General features: G+C 32.7%; 1 protein-coding gene across 1 annotated transcript; it reads right to left on the bottom strand.

The window, feature by feature from the left end:
* Nucleotides 1-13,947: 13,947 nt before the first annotated feature.
* Nucleotides 13,948-15,784, bottom strand: LOC127737382 (leucine-rich repeat-containing protein 74A-like). The gene has a single exon (XM_052248003.1). The coding sequence runs from the start codon at nucleotides 15,701-15,703 to the stop codon at nucleotides 14,120-14,122; it is 1,584 nt and encodes a 527-aa protein (XP_052103963.1). The 5' UTR covers nucleotides 15,704-15,784; the 3' UTR covers nucleotides 13,948-14,119.
* Nucleotides 15,785-17,218: the final 1,434 nt, after the last annotated feature.

Below are 17,218 nucleotides of genomic sequence, written 5' to 3'. Positions count from 1 at the left end.
ATACATGTACATGTATATACGTTCTGATTCTGAATTAATTCCACCCACCTACGTATATACATTTAATACGTGTTTTATTTAATTTCTCGCGTTGTACATTGTAGTAGCTCTTAACAATATGCATATTTTATTTGAACGACATGCACAACCTTTATAACATATTGCACAGTTTGAACCTTTAAGCTTAATTACTCTTACCTGATGTTTTACATAGACATTTTTCATTTTAATTGTATTTCAAACAGGTGTTACCTTTATAGAAGTTGTCTCTGACAATTTAATTAAAACATCCCACTATAAAACAACTAAAGGTTTTTGCTTGGAAATATTTACATGTCATTTTCTATGATAGAAAATATCATCAAAAAATTCCATTCCATATAGTAAGTATCCGAAAAGACAAGAATATAGTCTATCAATTCCTAAAACAAAATCACAGGCTACAAGCACAGGAGAAAACCAAGAACCTACTGAAGAACATGCGCTATTATTCGGCTGTTATTCATCTCAAACTCACATACATATGTCTCAATAAAATAAAATGTTCACCTCAATACAAGTTCAAGACGGTCCTTTGAACCAATTTGAGCGAAATTCTGTGTTAGATGTCAAGGAAGCTAAAACTGTACATTGAACAAAAACACAGCTGCAGAGGAATATCATTATAGTTTGAAATAGTAGAAATCTCAGCCTTGTTTTACTGTTATAAATTGCCAGACAAACTCACTGTAAAACACAGAAACACTACAAACATTCAGTATATATATATATATACGTTTACCATGGGCACATAACGTTGCGGCGGGAGTGGAACCAAGGTTCGAGGGAAAAAGGGGGGATAAATGCCAAGAATGGTGAAAATCTCGCTGAGCGATGCTAAAGATAATTTTGCCAATTTCCCCTATACTGTAAATATATTTGTTAGAAAACTTACAAGAGATGAAGAGATGTATACGGTGTCTAGCTGGCCACATGTACATGTATACCATATTTATACATGTACATGTATACGTAAAATGAGATGATCATTCAGTGACCAGCTATTCATGCGCAGTTGTGTATATAAAACATTCTACGGTCCCAGCACCAAATTACTTTTGGAAATTTCAGAATATTCTCGGTCTAACGTGTATAGTATTTATGTTAATTACTCGATTAAAAACTAAATTCTGCAAAGACAAATGAGCCTCTTTTCAACATTTTATAGAACAAGAAAAACTGCATGTATGTTTTCCCTTTTTATAGATAACCTCCGTCGTGTACTTTGTTAGATCTTAGATAGATCTTTATTCTCATTAACTAAATGACATAGTTACAGAGATGAAAATATAAACAAAATACAACATATTTTGCATGTGTGAAATATACATAAATAAATGTAATTTAACCAGGAGGACAGACTTTCACTGATATATAGTTTATAAATCTACACAATTTTTCTAGTAAGACAATATTGACTGTAGTGAATACATTTTTAAATTTAAGAATATTAACATTTGTACAACAATAGCGTGGTAAATATTTATATCGTTCTTTTTTGAAAAAAGGACAAGACATTACATAATGGAATTCATCGCCGATGTCAGTAGATTCACAAAGGTGGCATAGTCTCTCGGGTCTTTGAACATTTTGCCACCTCCCTGTCTCCACTGGCAAACGGTGATTGCCACATCTAAATTTACATAGTTTCAGTGCATTATTTAACGATAAAATTGAAATATAATTTTCAAATTTAAGTTCTGTTTTGAATAATTTATAACATAGACCTTTTGATGATTGATTTACATTTGCTAGCCATTCTTGTCTAAACTGATCTTTTAACTTTTGTTCAACGCTTAATACAATCCATTTTTTTGAAATACAATCTTGATTTTGCCATATGTTTGACATTCCACAATTATCAAAAATACTTTTGATACATAACAACCATTTGTTTTCAATTCCATACTTATTAAAATTAATATATATCAACTTATATAACATTGACGAAATCTTGTTATCAAGTGTGTTATCAAGAAGGTTACACCAAAATTTTATCATCCGTAATTTAACGTATAAAGAAATAGGATATCTTCCCAATTCCCCGTAAACCATAAAATTTGGAGTCGATCTTTTTAACCGTAAAACATGTTTACAAAAACTCAAATGTACCCTTTCCAAAATGTCAAGATTTTCGTATCCCCAGATTTCGGCCCCATATAAAAGTATAGGTAAAACAGCTTTATCAAACGTATCGAGCTGGCATTCTATAGATAGATGGTTAGATCTACACTTCTTAATAACACAATACATAGCTCTAGTAGCTTGATCTTTAAGATATTTTCTAGTTGCAAAAAAAGAAGCATTTCTAGAGAATATAACACCAAGGTATTTATACTTCTTAACAATTTCTATCTCTTCGTTATTAATATAAAACTTCAAATTATTCTGTGGTCTACCTTTTGAAAATATCATTACCTTTGTCTTGTTAACATTAATTTTAAGTTTCCACTTTTCACAATATTGAGAAAAACTATTTAAAAGTAATTGCAGATCTGTGCTTGTCTCAGCGAGTAAAATCGAATCGTCGGCATACAATAAGACAAATATCTTAAAATAAATATCCAGTTCATCTTCTATATCAGAAGTAATTGAATGTATACCTTTCAAATCGCTATTTTCTAAAAATCCATGAAGATCATTTAAATATAAAGAAAATAATAAAGGAGAAAGATTTTCTCCTTGGCGGACTCCAATATCACTTACAAACATGTCAGATGCTTCATTATTATGTACAACTCTTGATTTAACATCTTTATACAAATTTTCTACAATTCTAAGAAATTTACCAGTTATCTTATTTAAAACAAGCTTATACAGAAGTGAGTTTCTTTGAACAAAGTCGAAGGCTTTTTCAAAGTCAACGAATACACAATGTAATTTTTTTCGTTTGACACATAGCAACTCGAAGAGTGCATATAATGAAAAAATATGATCGTTGGTAGAGTAGCCCTGTCGGAAGCCTGCTTGGTTTTCGTTCAAGATATTTAGTTCATCAACAAATTCCCCCAATCTATCATTAAGAATAGATGTAAAAATCTTACCGAGGCATGACAATAAAGTAATAGGCCTATAATTTTTTGCTTCTAATTGACATCCTTTGTTCTTGAACACTGGTATTATGTTTCCAATAAGCCAGGCCTCCGGCAGAATACCCGTATCAAAAATAAGATTAAACAATTTCGTTCCTATCATGTCAGTCTACTATCGAGCTTATAAAGAGTTTGATTTGAAATGCCCCAAGTACCATCCACGTTTCTAAAATAGGTTTAATACTTTTTAGACAATTTCTTTTTCTTTAGAGATAATCTGTTTCAAATGTATTTACGAATGTATATTAGTTCTAAAGATACTGGTAGAACCTTTATGTCTTGAATGATACAAGGGACCCATGTAGTTATATTAAGGTATATATGATTTTTTTCAGAGATAAATGCCTGTGCTTTTATGCTAGCATCCAAACACATGATTACTAGTTTAGTATTGTATTATGTAGAAGACTTCATAAGTATGTGTTACTGTGTCTTATCCATTTTACGTAAAGTGAACAAGTAACATATATACAATTAATTGAAACTTTCTCTCAATCTTAACCATATAATTCTAATGTGAACATCCTATTTTGATTTCCAGGTTTTCCCTTACCAAAGCATGTACTTTGTCATTGCTTCATTTGGTAATACCCCTTTTGTACCCCCAGATCCTCATTAACCCCCTTATTACACTTTATCGAAACTTTCTCACAAGCTTAACCATATCTGCTATATATTTTTTTTATCAGAATCACATTTATACCTCGTTCTCCTCATGAATCACATTTATATCTCGTTCTCCTCATGAATCACCTTTATATCTCGTTCTCCTCATGAACGCATAATAAGAAATCTATTGACATTTCTTAGAATCTTCACCATATTGTGCCAGTTTTGTCTTTGTTCTCAATCATTTTTGGGGTTTCCCTTTTCCAAAGCATTTTCTTATGTTTTACTGATATAATATATGTGTATTATATATGCATGTTGCAATAACTTATGTCTAATTCTATTAAATGGTTTACTACAATAAAATATTAAAATATTATTAAATTAATTATATGAGTGCTTGAGTGTTCGTGCTCAAATTTACAACTAGAACTTTTCTTTGTTTCTGCTTTTTTCATAAACAATTAGAAAATACGTTTTACACGTAAATTAATATTAAGTGGTATATATATTATGTTTAAGTCATTGACAAAAATGCATGGGCGTTTAAAAATGACAAAAGAAGAAATGTATATTATTCATTCTCGAGGTTAGTCATTATAAATAATGATAACGATAAGGATATAGGGAGATGTGGGGGTATTATATACCATACACAAAAGGAAACTGCAACCAAAACGACAAAAAACAACCTAAACATATCTGAGGGTCTGGTTGGGGGTTCTTCATTTCTGTATTTCTTAATTTTTTAGACCATTTTTCTCTTTTCATTATAAATTTTGTTCTTCATATTTTAGCACATCCCCATTATTCTCTATCATTTATTGGGTTTTTTTTGCCTATTTTTTTTCCCTTTATTCTGCCCATTTTGCCCATTATTCTCTTTTCTGTATACCCCATCCACACCCTCATATATAAAAAAAAAAAGAGGCCAACAAACAGACTTCAAAAGTATACATTTGCCTTTGCAATGTGTCAAGCTCTCAATCACCACAAGCCCGAAAAAGTTGTAAATTGATTTAACAATAAAAACAATAAAATATTATGTCAGTAAATTCGAATAAAATTTAAACTCATCTATTATCACGTCTTCAATCCTGAGATGCCCGTAACTTAAATCATGCATTGCCGCTTTCCACTAGTAATACAGGAGGCAGTATTTCAGAGTAGGTTTCATAAAGCAACGCCATAAACAATTCAGAAAGAAATGATGTTGTACATGGACCAGAGAAAACTTTATATACAGAATTACAACTACAAAATTATAAGACACTATAGTGCGTCAAGCCAGTTTGCAATACAAATTAATATAAAGAAAAGAAAAAAAAAAAAATCAAATTATCTGGTTGAACATGATAAATATATGGTAAATTCGGTATTTATTCCGCAGTTCAGTCATAACCTCTAACCCTCATACTACACCTATATTTATCTCATCTTCTTCTAACTTAACTTGATAGAAGAAAACTAAAACGTGTCCTTCTAGTCATCTATCATAATCCTGCCCGGAGATTCAAACTGGAACCACGTGAATGGAACACTTTTCACACTCTGTTAACTTGGTTTTTACACTCTGATAACTTGGTTTTAACACTCTGATAACTAGGGTTTTACACTCTGATAACTTTGTTTTTACACTCTTAATTATAACTTTGTTTTAACACCCTGTTAACTTGGGTCTTACACTCTGATAACTTTGTTTTACGCTCTGTTAATTTTGTTTTAACACTCTGTTAACTTGGGTCTTACATTCTGATAACTTTGTTTTTACACTAGACTGATAACTTGGTTTTGATTTTAATTTGTTTTTATTATTATTATATACTTTCTTTTAATCAATGGCATCATTGCGGAAAAGTTGCTACACGTTGAAGAGTTCCATTTGTCAGAGTTCGTAAGGGAGAATATTTTTGTCACTCGATTCCTCACCGCTAATGGTACATCCATGACATGAGTTCATTTGTACCACATGTATTGAGGCTAGTTCATATACACGTTTCCCACCTTACATTTGTTGGTATGATAAGTCGTTTCCTGTTCACATCGGTAGTTAAAACAAAGCATTGCTCTAGTTCAAACCACGAATACTTATCACTTATATATAATTATATATTTGACAGTTTTATAGAAAAGAATTTGCAGATGTGATATAGCTTTTGACATTAATATCAATTATCATGTGTAATTAATGACTTTGTTGACTTGTTTATTTGCTGTTAAATTAATCTTCTATGAAAACATAATTGTTTTTTTAATTTTGTTTACTTTCTTTGTGCGATAGCATAATGGTAAGTTATAACTGAAATATTTATTGCTATTTTGTCCTGTATATGTTTTGGATATGGTTAGCTTTGAAAGAATGTAGAATTTCTACTGTGTATTTCATGTGAGATAAATATATATGTCTTCGTCCTGGGTATTTCTTATTGAAAAGATGTATAGTATAGAAATCACAAAAGCTGGAAAAATCTAGACAAATTTAATCGGTTTTATGTTTTTTTAAGGAAACGGAAAACAATTGAAACAAAAGAAAATAGCAACGTGTACTTACAACGAAATAATTTTACAACAAAAAAAAAACCATAATTTAAATTTAACTTTTGGGACAATGATATTATATTTTCTAATATATTTTATTTCAGAAGACAATATATTGTGTTTTACCTCTTTTTTTAAATTTGATGGTAGTGTCAGCAAGATGGTCCAGTAATAGTTATCTTACAGTATGGCACGAGTGTAAACGTGAATGCATCAATCTGACTTTAACCTGTGAGTGGCCATGCCGTATTTACTCACGAACTAGAATGGAATTTAAACGGTGTGCCCTGGAATGTAAATTGGACAGACTAGTTTGTTTTGATGAGTGTAGTAGGTATGTTAGATCACCCGTGCGTAGGAACTTTCAGTCAAACTACAGAAGAAACTACGACACAGAAAACGAAAACGAAGAGTCATCACCAAAATTTAATCTTTACCAATATCTGCTTTCAAGCCTGGAATCTTAAAAAAATATATACAGATACAAACTATTCTTGAGTGTTTCTTGTTGGTGCTTGACGTTGCATATTGTGGAAGTAAAATAGTCTTAAAATATGTAATTCTCAATTACTCTGAACAATTGGGAAATTTGAACTTTATCTCCTAGAGTATTTTAGTGAAAATCTTTGCAAAAGAATGATATCTTTCGTTTGTATATTGATTTGTGTCCATTAGGTAAATAATATTCTTATGGAAAACAAATACTGAATTGTAAAACTTGTGTCTTATCCGTTTGTTTAGTTTTCGAACAATAAAATATGGTTTAACTAAACTATACTGAATTCGCACAGAGAAAGTAGTGTAAAACACATTTTTGATTTAATTTCTGGATGGTCTTCAACTAGAATATGGACTGCATACTCTCTGACATACACATGGCATCGTATTTACGCATTCCTAGCTTTCAAATGTTTATATTGTTTGATTATTTGGTGTTTAACGCCACTTTCAGTACTATTGGCTATTTCGTGGTGGCCAGTTTTTATTAGTGAAGGAAGCCAGAGAGAACCAACGACCCTCGACAGAAAAACTTGCAATCCTAGATTTGATTTGAACTCACAACCTCAGTGTTGACGAGCTAGTGATGCAGTAGATACCTGCTTCAACCTCTCGACCGGAGAGGCCTCTTCAAATGTTTAAATTTGAGCGTTCATGACAAAGGTAAATCCAGAAAAGCGCTTCGGACGCACGAAATGTATAAATTTAAAAGTGTTTATCTCATAAGTAGCGGAGAAATAAGATTTATTTTGTATGTAACTCCTGGCGATCGAACACACTGGGATGAAAGTAAAGCTAGTGAGTCATTGCCAAAATAAATGATTTTTCAATTTTGCTTTGTTTGCAGTGACTTGGAGTACTTAAAAAAAAGCGTGACAACCTAACTTAAAACCAGATAAGTACCATCTATGCAAAATATAAACAGTATAACTCATATTTGAAATCTTCCGGACAAATACGATTAAAATCATCTTGTAAAGAGATTTTGACAGACCATTGACGTTGCGCACGATGTTGTTACTAGTGATCGATAGAGTGTTGATCGACGTTCCCTATTTGAATGATTTAATTGTAAGTGGTCGCATATATTTTTCTAATGAATTTTGCCAGAATTTCTCATTAATAAATGCATGCATTAGTTTCCAAATTTACACAGATTTTTATTTTATTATAAATCCTATATTGAATTGACCATTTCCCCCTAAACATAAATCTGGTTTCCTAACGAGAAACTTTATTAACTATTTAGTTTAAGAAAGAAAGAACTTAAGTACTTTTATCACCAATTTTTATTTTCTTTGATCTAACCAGGCTTATGTGATATACAGCCGGCCAAAACCTCAATTGTAAAAAAAAAAGTAACGTTTTTTTCCGTTGTGACTAGATAGCTTTACCTTTTGAAGTCATTGCGGTAGTGACTATATACTCATGTTTCCGGCAAGAAAATATCATGAACCAAGAATAAAGTTAATGTACTTTTTATACTATAATTTTTTCCTCTCCTAGCTTGTCCAATTTTACGATATAAATTCACCAACCCGATATATATATGCTTACATTGCATATACTTGGACATTTTTCGGATCGTTTTCAAACATGACATTTTCCGGTTTACAGTTTCAGTGATGTTGATTTTGTTTAACCATGGAAATAACTATAAAAAGCAATATTCTTGTCAAGTTTTACGATGACTGGAGACATGGTACACAAAATGAAAAGTTGGACATGACGTTTTGGGTAAAAACGGAGATTTTAGTGTTATCATTTTTGATATTTTGAATTTCGAATCTTATTTTTCGTTATTTTCAAGCATATTAAACTCAATTCAACCAAAAATCACTATATTTAACGAGCTGACTAGTTAACGCATTGGTTTTTATGATAATCTATAGCAAAATGGAATTCGTGCCAACAGGCTTGCGCAACGTCATTGCATTTTTTTTTATGTCTGGTATTTCTGTTTTACTTTAATTGAATACAGATATTGTTTTTCTTGCTAGTAAATGACCTTTTTTATAATTTTGTCGTGAGGAATAACATACCAACTTAAGGGAGTACATTAGAAGAAGAAAATAAATCCAAGTATACATTAGGATGTTGGAATAAATAATAAGCTGTATATGACACACAACTTTTTACGGTGCGGTATTATTTATAAAGTGAACAAGTTTACGACTAATTAAACTTTTTTGTTGGAAGTAAGATTACAATATAAAATAGGAAGATGTGGTATGATTTCCAATGAGACAAACTTCATTGTCATTTCGGGGCCTTTTATAGCTGACTGTGCGGTATGGGCTTTGCTCATTGTTGAAGGCCGTACGGTGACCTATAGTTGTTAATTTCTGTGTCATTTGGTCTCTTGTGGAGAGTTGTCTCATGGGCAATCATACCACATCTTCTTTTTTATATTAACCATCCGAGATACAATGTTCCGTTCGTTTTTCTGCTTTGGAATTCTGAACAAGTTTGTACTGGGCTATGCACTAAATCGTGTCTTCCAGTACCGCTTACGACGTCGGTGAATGAAATTTAAGTTGTGAAGTACACCGAGATACCGATATAAGGATGTAGGACATAATTATTCCATGTCAGCAGATTAATTTTCAGCTTATTTCTAATAACAATACGTCTTCAGTGATACGGTATTGTTCATGATAGTTTTTTTTTAATCGTGTTTTCGTTATCCTTATGTAATTATTAACGAATTAGGTGCTTTCCCTGTACCGATTTATTGCAGCAGTCCTTTTGCACCAATTGTTATTTTTGAGATGTATCAATTGCGCCAATATTATTGTTTGTTCTTTCATGTTAGGTTTGGTAATTTACTGATTGAGGTTAAAAGGGACAGGGATTAGATCTATACATAAAGGTTCTAAAGAGCCATATGGCCACTCTCTCCAACATTGTAGACTATAATATAGTTCATGACTAAAATCTCTTTTTTTGTTAATCGTGGCTTGCTGATAATTTTTACAGTTTAAAGTTTCTCTCTATTGTCTAAAATGTGTGCCCAAAAAGAAAAAAGAAAAAAAGAGGCAAAAATCGTCATCTATGGCAACAATTTAACTCAAGCAAGAAGTCACTGTGAGTCGACTGACATATTCGGCAATTCTGACATATTTGTATATCTTGTCCTACTATTATTATTTGCTGTTTTACTTTTATATAATCTATTATAGTTTTCAAGATGATAGGAAAAAATTGGTAAAAAAATCGTCATTTAAGAGCAATAACTTGTATTAAAAGTTAACCAACGATTTCGGCAATATTGACTTGTTTGCAGATCTTATCTGATGTTTTTTTTTTAAGTTTCTTTCTATATATTATAGTTTTAAATAATAAGTTGTAACACCAAAAAATTGGAGAAAAATCGTCTTCAAATGGCAATGACTCCTCTAAAGAGACAATTTCAGCCATGTTGACCAATTTGTAGATCTTGTTTCTGAAATCCGAGTTCTATATTTAATTAGATTGAGGGCAATAACTCCAATAAGGAGGCAACTAACGATTTTAGCCATATTTCTTATTTGTAGAACTTGTTTGGCTGATCATTTTGCATTTTAATATTTCTATTTATCTATTATACTTTTCAAGATAATAGGCAAAAAATGAAGAAAAAAAATGTAAAATTCGTCATTCTAGGGCAACAACTCCTATAAGAAGTGGTCTGACAGTTCTGACTTGAATGAACAGTAGATAGATCTCATTATTCTAAACATGTCTGCCCCTGTCAGATTTTCTCTATATAAAGCAGTTTTCAAGACAAAAACTTTAATCTTACCCCTATTTTCTAGTTTTAGCCTTGTCGGCGGGATCATGGGACATATTTTTTAACTAAATACCCCAATGAAGATTTTTTCAAATAGAAGTTAATCTTGGTCTTAAAATCATTTTAGTTCCAAAGTGAGCTATTGCCATCAATTTGCATTCATCTTTTGTCGTCCTTTCACTTTTATAAAACATTTTTTCCTCTAAAACTATTGGCCTAATTGGAACCAAACTTGGCCACCATCATTCCAACGGTAGCAAGCGCTTAAAGTCGATCAAATACATACAAAACGATTGGTCGTCTAAACGTATTTAAAAAAAAGTTAAATGATGATTGTACGTGGTATTGGTATTTAACACCGGTGGCAAAATATTACATGAATAGGACGAGAATATATCAATGGGATATGAATATGAAGCCTGGTTTGTACTAGACGGACTCGCTGAGACGGATTTTCAACGTGCTAGTTCAAAAGGTAACAGTCCCCTGTAAGACATGTCAACATACCCGGACATATTATTTTGACTACCAGCCGACCGGTCTTTGCTCCTACTCTAAAATGTTGCGTATTTTACGAATATTTTGCTTATTTTACTGCTATCATGGAAAGTTATAGGAGTTATTGCCCTTAATTGACGATATTCACCCAGCTTAAAGCGTTTCGGCGAAACCTGTAATAAATAAAAAGTATAAGCAGCAAAACAGGATATATATATATAGAATAATACATGGCAAAATCCGTATCGCATGCTGTATCACCACGAGAAACCAATATCAGTCCTCGGGACCTTCGGCCCTCGGGACAGATATTGGTTTCTCGTGGTGATACAGCATGCGATACGGATTTTGTCATGTATTATTCTGTTTATCATATATTTAAATAGAATCAGATTAATGTGATATACGTTTTTTTAAATCGTCCGAAAATATAACAAACAAAAGAACATAAGGATTTTCCTGTATTTTTCCAGCTGACTTAGTTTTTTTATAGACTTCCTTATTTGCTTAATATCCACATCGTAATGTCCCCTACAACCTTATTACATGCTCAATATAGAGCTATGAACTGGCAAATAATATACTTTAAGACCATATATTTAAAAGCATTCACTAACAATAGTGTCAACTGTTCCCTCCTGTAGAATACAACCCACCTTCCCAATATTTGTTGTTAAGTTTAATCATTATACTACAATCTGAACTCATTTGCATGTATACATAAATATGGACAACAATGTTACCAAGTATCATCTATTCAAAGATTATTAACAGACAAACAGGGGATTCCTATATACACAGTCATTGGACAAAAGTGAGTTCCCACTAAAAAACTTATTGTATCTATTTTATAAAAATCGTTTATAAAGTTACTGGGAAAATATCGATTTTAGTTGAAATGATATGACATTTCTTGAGTGGGAACTCACTTTTTTCCTATGCCAGGAAATACAGCAACTGGACGTCATAGGTCAAACGTTGACGTCATTTGATTTATGACGTCACGCCAGGTATGCGATACGGATTTAGCTATGCGGTACGGGGTATGCGATACGGGTTTAGCTATGCGATACGGGGTATGCGATACAGGGTAGGTGATACAGACGGGAAAAAAGAACCTTTATTAGATATACAAAATTGCTGTATTTTGTACTAAATATAAATTATGATAAATATATATATCACTTAAGAGACATTAATTGTCGAAATCCGGATATGATGTACAAATTTTTGCACCTCATGTTTGCGGTATACCATCTTTTCCGCAAGTTTATTGTTTTCTGTTTGGTAATAAATTATTATAAGATCCATTTTGTTACATCTGGTGATCCGTTTATTTGGCAATCGCCAATGGCAGTCAGCAAGGTTTAAGAACATCAGTTGTTCGACCTGCTAGTCAAATGCGTTTTGTTAAAATATACTTTTTCACTTTTTTGGTCATTTGGAAAATGTTGTTTGTGCTGTATTTAGACCCCTCTACCAAGAAATTTGTTTTGCATGCACACGTATAAAAATTGCGGTTTTTATCCAACGCAATCATAGGTTTGAACGTTGTTTTCAATTTAGACTTGTTTATATTTTTTCGTTTGGGCTTGTATTATATTTGCCTTCGGGTTTATATGATCCGTTCATCCTATTTTGACTCCTCAAAATTCAAGAGTCTATCCTAAATTGAGGTAAATTGTATGGCTTTCCAAATACCGTTTCGATCCCTAACATCACTGAAGAGACATTAATTGTCGAAATCTGGATATGGTGTACAAAAACCTTTGCACCTTTTGTTTGCGGTATACCATCCTTTCCGCAAGTTTATTGTTTTCTGTTTAGTATTAAATTTATAATTAAGATCCATTTATTACATCGGTGATCCGTTTATTTGGCAATCGCCAATGGCAGTCAACAGGGTTTAAGAACATTTGTTGTTCGACCTGTTAGTCAAATGCGGTTTGTTAAAATATACTTTTTCACCTTTTTGGTCTTTTGGAAAATGTTGTTTGTGCTGTATTTAGACCCATCTAACAAGAAATTTGTTTTGCATGCACACGTATAAAAATTGCGGTTTTTATCCAACGCAATCATAGGTTCGAACGTTGTTTTCAATTTAGACTTGTTTATATTTTTTCGTTTGGGCTTGTATTATATTTGCCTTCGGGTTTATATGATCCGTTCATCCTATTTTGACTCCTCAAAATTCAAGAGTCTATCCTAAATTGAGGTAAATTGTATGGCTTTCCAAATACCGTTTCGATTCCTAACGACACTGAAGAGACATTAATTGTCGAAATCCGGATATGGTGTACAAAAACCTTTGCATCTTTTGTTTGCGGTATACCATCCTTTCCGCAAGTTTATTGTTTTCTGTTTAGTATTAAATTTATAATTAAGATCCATTTATTACATCGGTGATCCGTTTATTTGGCAATCGCCAATGGCAGTCAACAGGGTTTAAGAACATTTGTTGTTCGACCTGTTAGTCAAATGCGGTTTGTTAAAATATACTTTTTCACTTTTTTTGGTCTTTTGGAAAATGTTGTTTGTGCTGTATTTAGACCCCTCTAACAAGAAATTTGTTTTGCATGCACACGTATAAAAATTGCGGTTTTTATCCAACGCAATCATAGGTTTGAACGTTGTTTTCAATTTAGACTTGTATATATATATATATATACAAAAAATAAAATGCCGTTAATCGCCAGTCTACTCCTTAAGATAGGAGTTATTGCGCTTCAATGACGATGATAACACATTTCAGTCCGAAACTGAAGTAGATAGAAAATTTAATCAGCAAAACAAGTTATACAAAAATTATATATCAGTTTTTGCGTTTCTCACAAACTACAGAATCTGTAAACTACACATAAATCAAGTTTTAAAATATAATATGTCATTGCATTTTAAATACAATTCCAAAGAACTAACAAAACTCCTAAATGTATTCTGACAAAATTTGCTTGAAAGGAAGGAAGGGTTTCAGATCGTTTCCCGTTGATTAAAGCGGGATGTAAGTATGCAAAAAAATGTAGAGTATACAAAATAACAAAGTCCTCATATTTTCAATACGTGAATTTAATTCTTACTCCAAGAAAATGCTCACATCAATCAAGTTTTCGTCAACACATTCTTCAAGCAATATATTGAGAAGTTTATTCTGATCTTCGGTTAGTAAAAGTCCAGCTGATTTCAAGCAGGATAAAAACACAGGAATTTCTACTTTCTTTTTCTCGTCACACTTTCCTTCTAGGAACTCGTGAACATCTATTGTATTTTTCATACAGTAATTACATACCAGATCTAAAATGTTTGAAGGGTTGACAGTTTCCTTCGGAACATCAAAATACAGAGCGTCGTCCTCTGATCTCATCCTCTTTTTTATAATAAACTTTGACAAAATTGGCCCATGTATAACTTTGACGGGTCGTATTTTATCCAGTTCTTTCATCATTATCAAGAATTCTTTGTCAACTTCAACACCACTTATGTCAAGTTCTCCAACGATCGAATTAGCAGAGCTAATTCCTTGTAATATAGCCTTTGCTCCCTCAACACCAAATTTGTTATGACCTATTTTAAATGTTTGTAACACATCATTAACCTCTAAAGCCTTTCCGATCACCATTGCCCCAGCATTTGCTATTCTGTTATAACTAACGTCCAAAATTAAAAGAGCATGGTGCTTCTTAATAATGTCAGCAATAGCAAACGCAACATCATCATCAAAGCCATTCATTGATAAATTAACTTTCCGAAGGCCCATGTTTTCCGAAATTCCCTCACATAGCTTTACTGCACTGGTGCGTCTAAAATGATTCCAACTTAAATTCAAATTGTCAATTGTCTCGTTTTCGGAAACGGCTGGTCCGATGATACTTCCGGCTTTTTCAGAAAATTCGTTGTGACTCAGGTTTAAATGTCTGATACGGTTATTTTCGTTTATAGCGTCCGCCATACTTTTAGCATCATGATCTGAAATGTCATTTCCGGACAAGTTTATATTTTGAATAACAGTGTTTTGCATTAGCATGTTGCAGACAGATCCTATACCTCTGCTTCCCAGACGATTATCGGACAAGTCAACATCGGAAATGTAACAATTCTCCAATAACATCGAAGCAATTGCTACACCACCTTCAGCCTCCAACCAATTATCATGAAGATCTAGGATGAGGGTTGATGTATTGCTCTGCATAGGCAAGGCTATTGCTTTTGCACCAAGTTTACCTAGACCATGATGCCTCAATTTCAATTCTTTATCATTCAAATGCCTTAAGAAAAAAGAACACGGTACAACACCCAGATGTTTGCATGCACACAAATAAACTCCTCGCATATTGGAATCAAACTCTGACTTTTCTTCTTCAATTTCTAGGTCCGTATCTGGATCCTGGTCTTCTTTTTTCTTTTCTTCTTCAATTTCTAAGTCCGTATCTGGATCCTGGTCTTCTTTTTCCTCAACTTCCCTTTCTTCTATTGTAGCCTCTTCATCTACGGTACCGTTAGGCTTGTTTTCATCTACGGTATCTTGTTCATCCTTATGCCCTTCATTTTCTTGATTTGTGTTGATTTTCTCTTCTTCTACATCATGTTGCACATCTGTTACACTTTCCTCTTCCAAAATTGGCATCATTTGATTTGCCTCATCACTGCTAGTATTCGCCATGTTGTTGAATTTAGATAAACCGATTGCCCCAAAATCTACCTAACAGAAACAACGTTATTTATAACGTTGTGAGTCTTTTTCGTTGCTACGCGAGATTTAACGTCTGTGGCGTCATAATAGCTTAATTGCAAAGAAATCTCTTTGGTCAATTGACCGTCTATATTTTCACTTTTGTACACTATTTCCTGCATTTAGTGGGACAGATTATTAATTGTCAGTCTGTCTTGAGCAAGATGGGTTTTTTTTTCGGTTGTCAACAGGGCAGCACATGCATTTCTTAATGAACGTTTCCGCCTTTCAGAATTAATTTAAAAGATTAAAATAACTGTATTTTGTATTTGCTTATTTACCGATCATACCAAGTGCCTTTACTGCTTTGGTTTTAATTTTTTCATTTTGTTAGCTACTGATCGAGGATAAAATAAACAGCTGCGCCATGAGCGCATGATACGCCCGTCGTCTTGTGTGTGAATTTTTATGCAATAAGCATAAATAGTTTCTGACATACGGCGTGACATGCGAAAACCCCCCTTTCTTTTTACAAAAAACTCAATATCTCTAAAATAAAATTTTGAATCAAAACCAAAAAGTATACAGATCTTAAGATTAATATAACTAAGAAGTGTGTAAAGTTTTAAGCAATAGTCATAAACTGTCTTTGAGATACGGCGCGACATGTGAAAAACCCCTCCCCCTTTTTTAACAAAATACTCAATATCTCTAAAACAAAATTTTGAATCATCACCAAAAAGTATACAGATCTTAAGATTAATATAACTAAGAAGTGTGTAAAGTTTTAAGCAATAATCATAAATTGTTTTTGAGATACGGCGCGACATGTGAAAAAAAAACACACACCTGTTTTAGTTACTAAGTCCCGTAACTCAAAATTTTTAATCTTATTATCACCAAAAAGTATACAGATCGTTTGACCATCATAAGAAACAACTATGTTAAGTTTCATGAAATTTGGATAAGTCATTCTCAAGTTACGGTGCGACATGTTTACGCCGGACAGACAGACAGACGGACAGACAGACGGACGGACAGACAGACAGACGGACGCCGGACATTTGTATACTATAATACGTCTCGTCAAAAATTTGACGGGCGTATAAAAAGGGAGGCTTGAGCCCTTTATACAAGTTTAACACCGCCGCGTTTGTATATGTCTTTACCAGTCAGGAACATCGTAAGAAGTTGTCGTATGTCATATCTTACTGTTTTTCGCTATTTGGAGAATTAGATTAATGGCAGATCTATAATTGCTTCTCTTAAATTTAGTGACACATTTTTAGAATCTGGACGATTTAGAGCTGTCATAATTGTACAGACAACTGTCTATTGTTAAAGACTGTATGTTGACCTCTAGATGTCCTTTGGTTATTTTTGTCGGATGGTTATTGCCTATAGACGTTTGTCCAACATTTTCTTTATGCATATATGCACTACTCCTGATAAGAAAATCGGAATAAATCAAGATACAAAAAGGAGTTTGAGTAAACTAGCTGCCAT

Source organism: Mytilus californianus, unplaced genomic scaffold, assembly GCF_021869535.1.
Source record: "Mytilus californianus isolate M0D057914Y unplaced genomic scaffold, xbMytCali1.0.p SCAF_4, whole genome shotgun sequence".
In the NCBI taxonomy this organism is placed as follows: domain Eukaryota; kingdom Metazoa; phylum Mollusca; class Bivalvia; order Mytilida; family Mytilidae; genus Mytilus; species Mytilus californianus.
Note: the sequence above shows the minus strand (reverse complement) of the source record. Positions and strands in the feature narration are given on the sequence as shown.

Excerpts from the sequence above, each read along its gene's own strand:
- LOC127737382 (XM_052248003.1), bottom strand. The coding sequence starts at position 15,703 with ATGGCGAATACTAGCAGTGATGAGGCAAATCAAATGATGCCAATTTTG.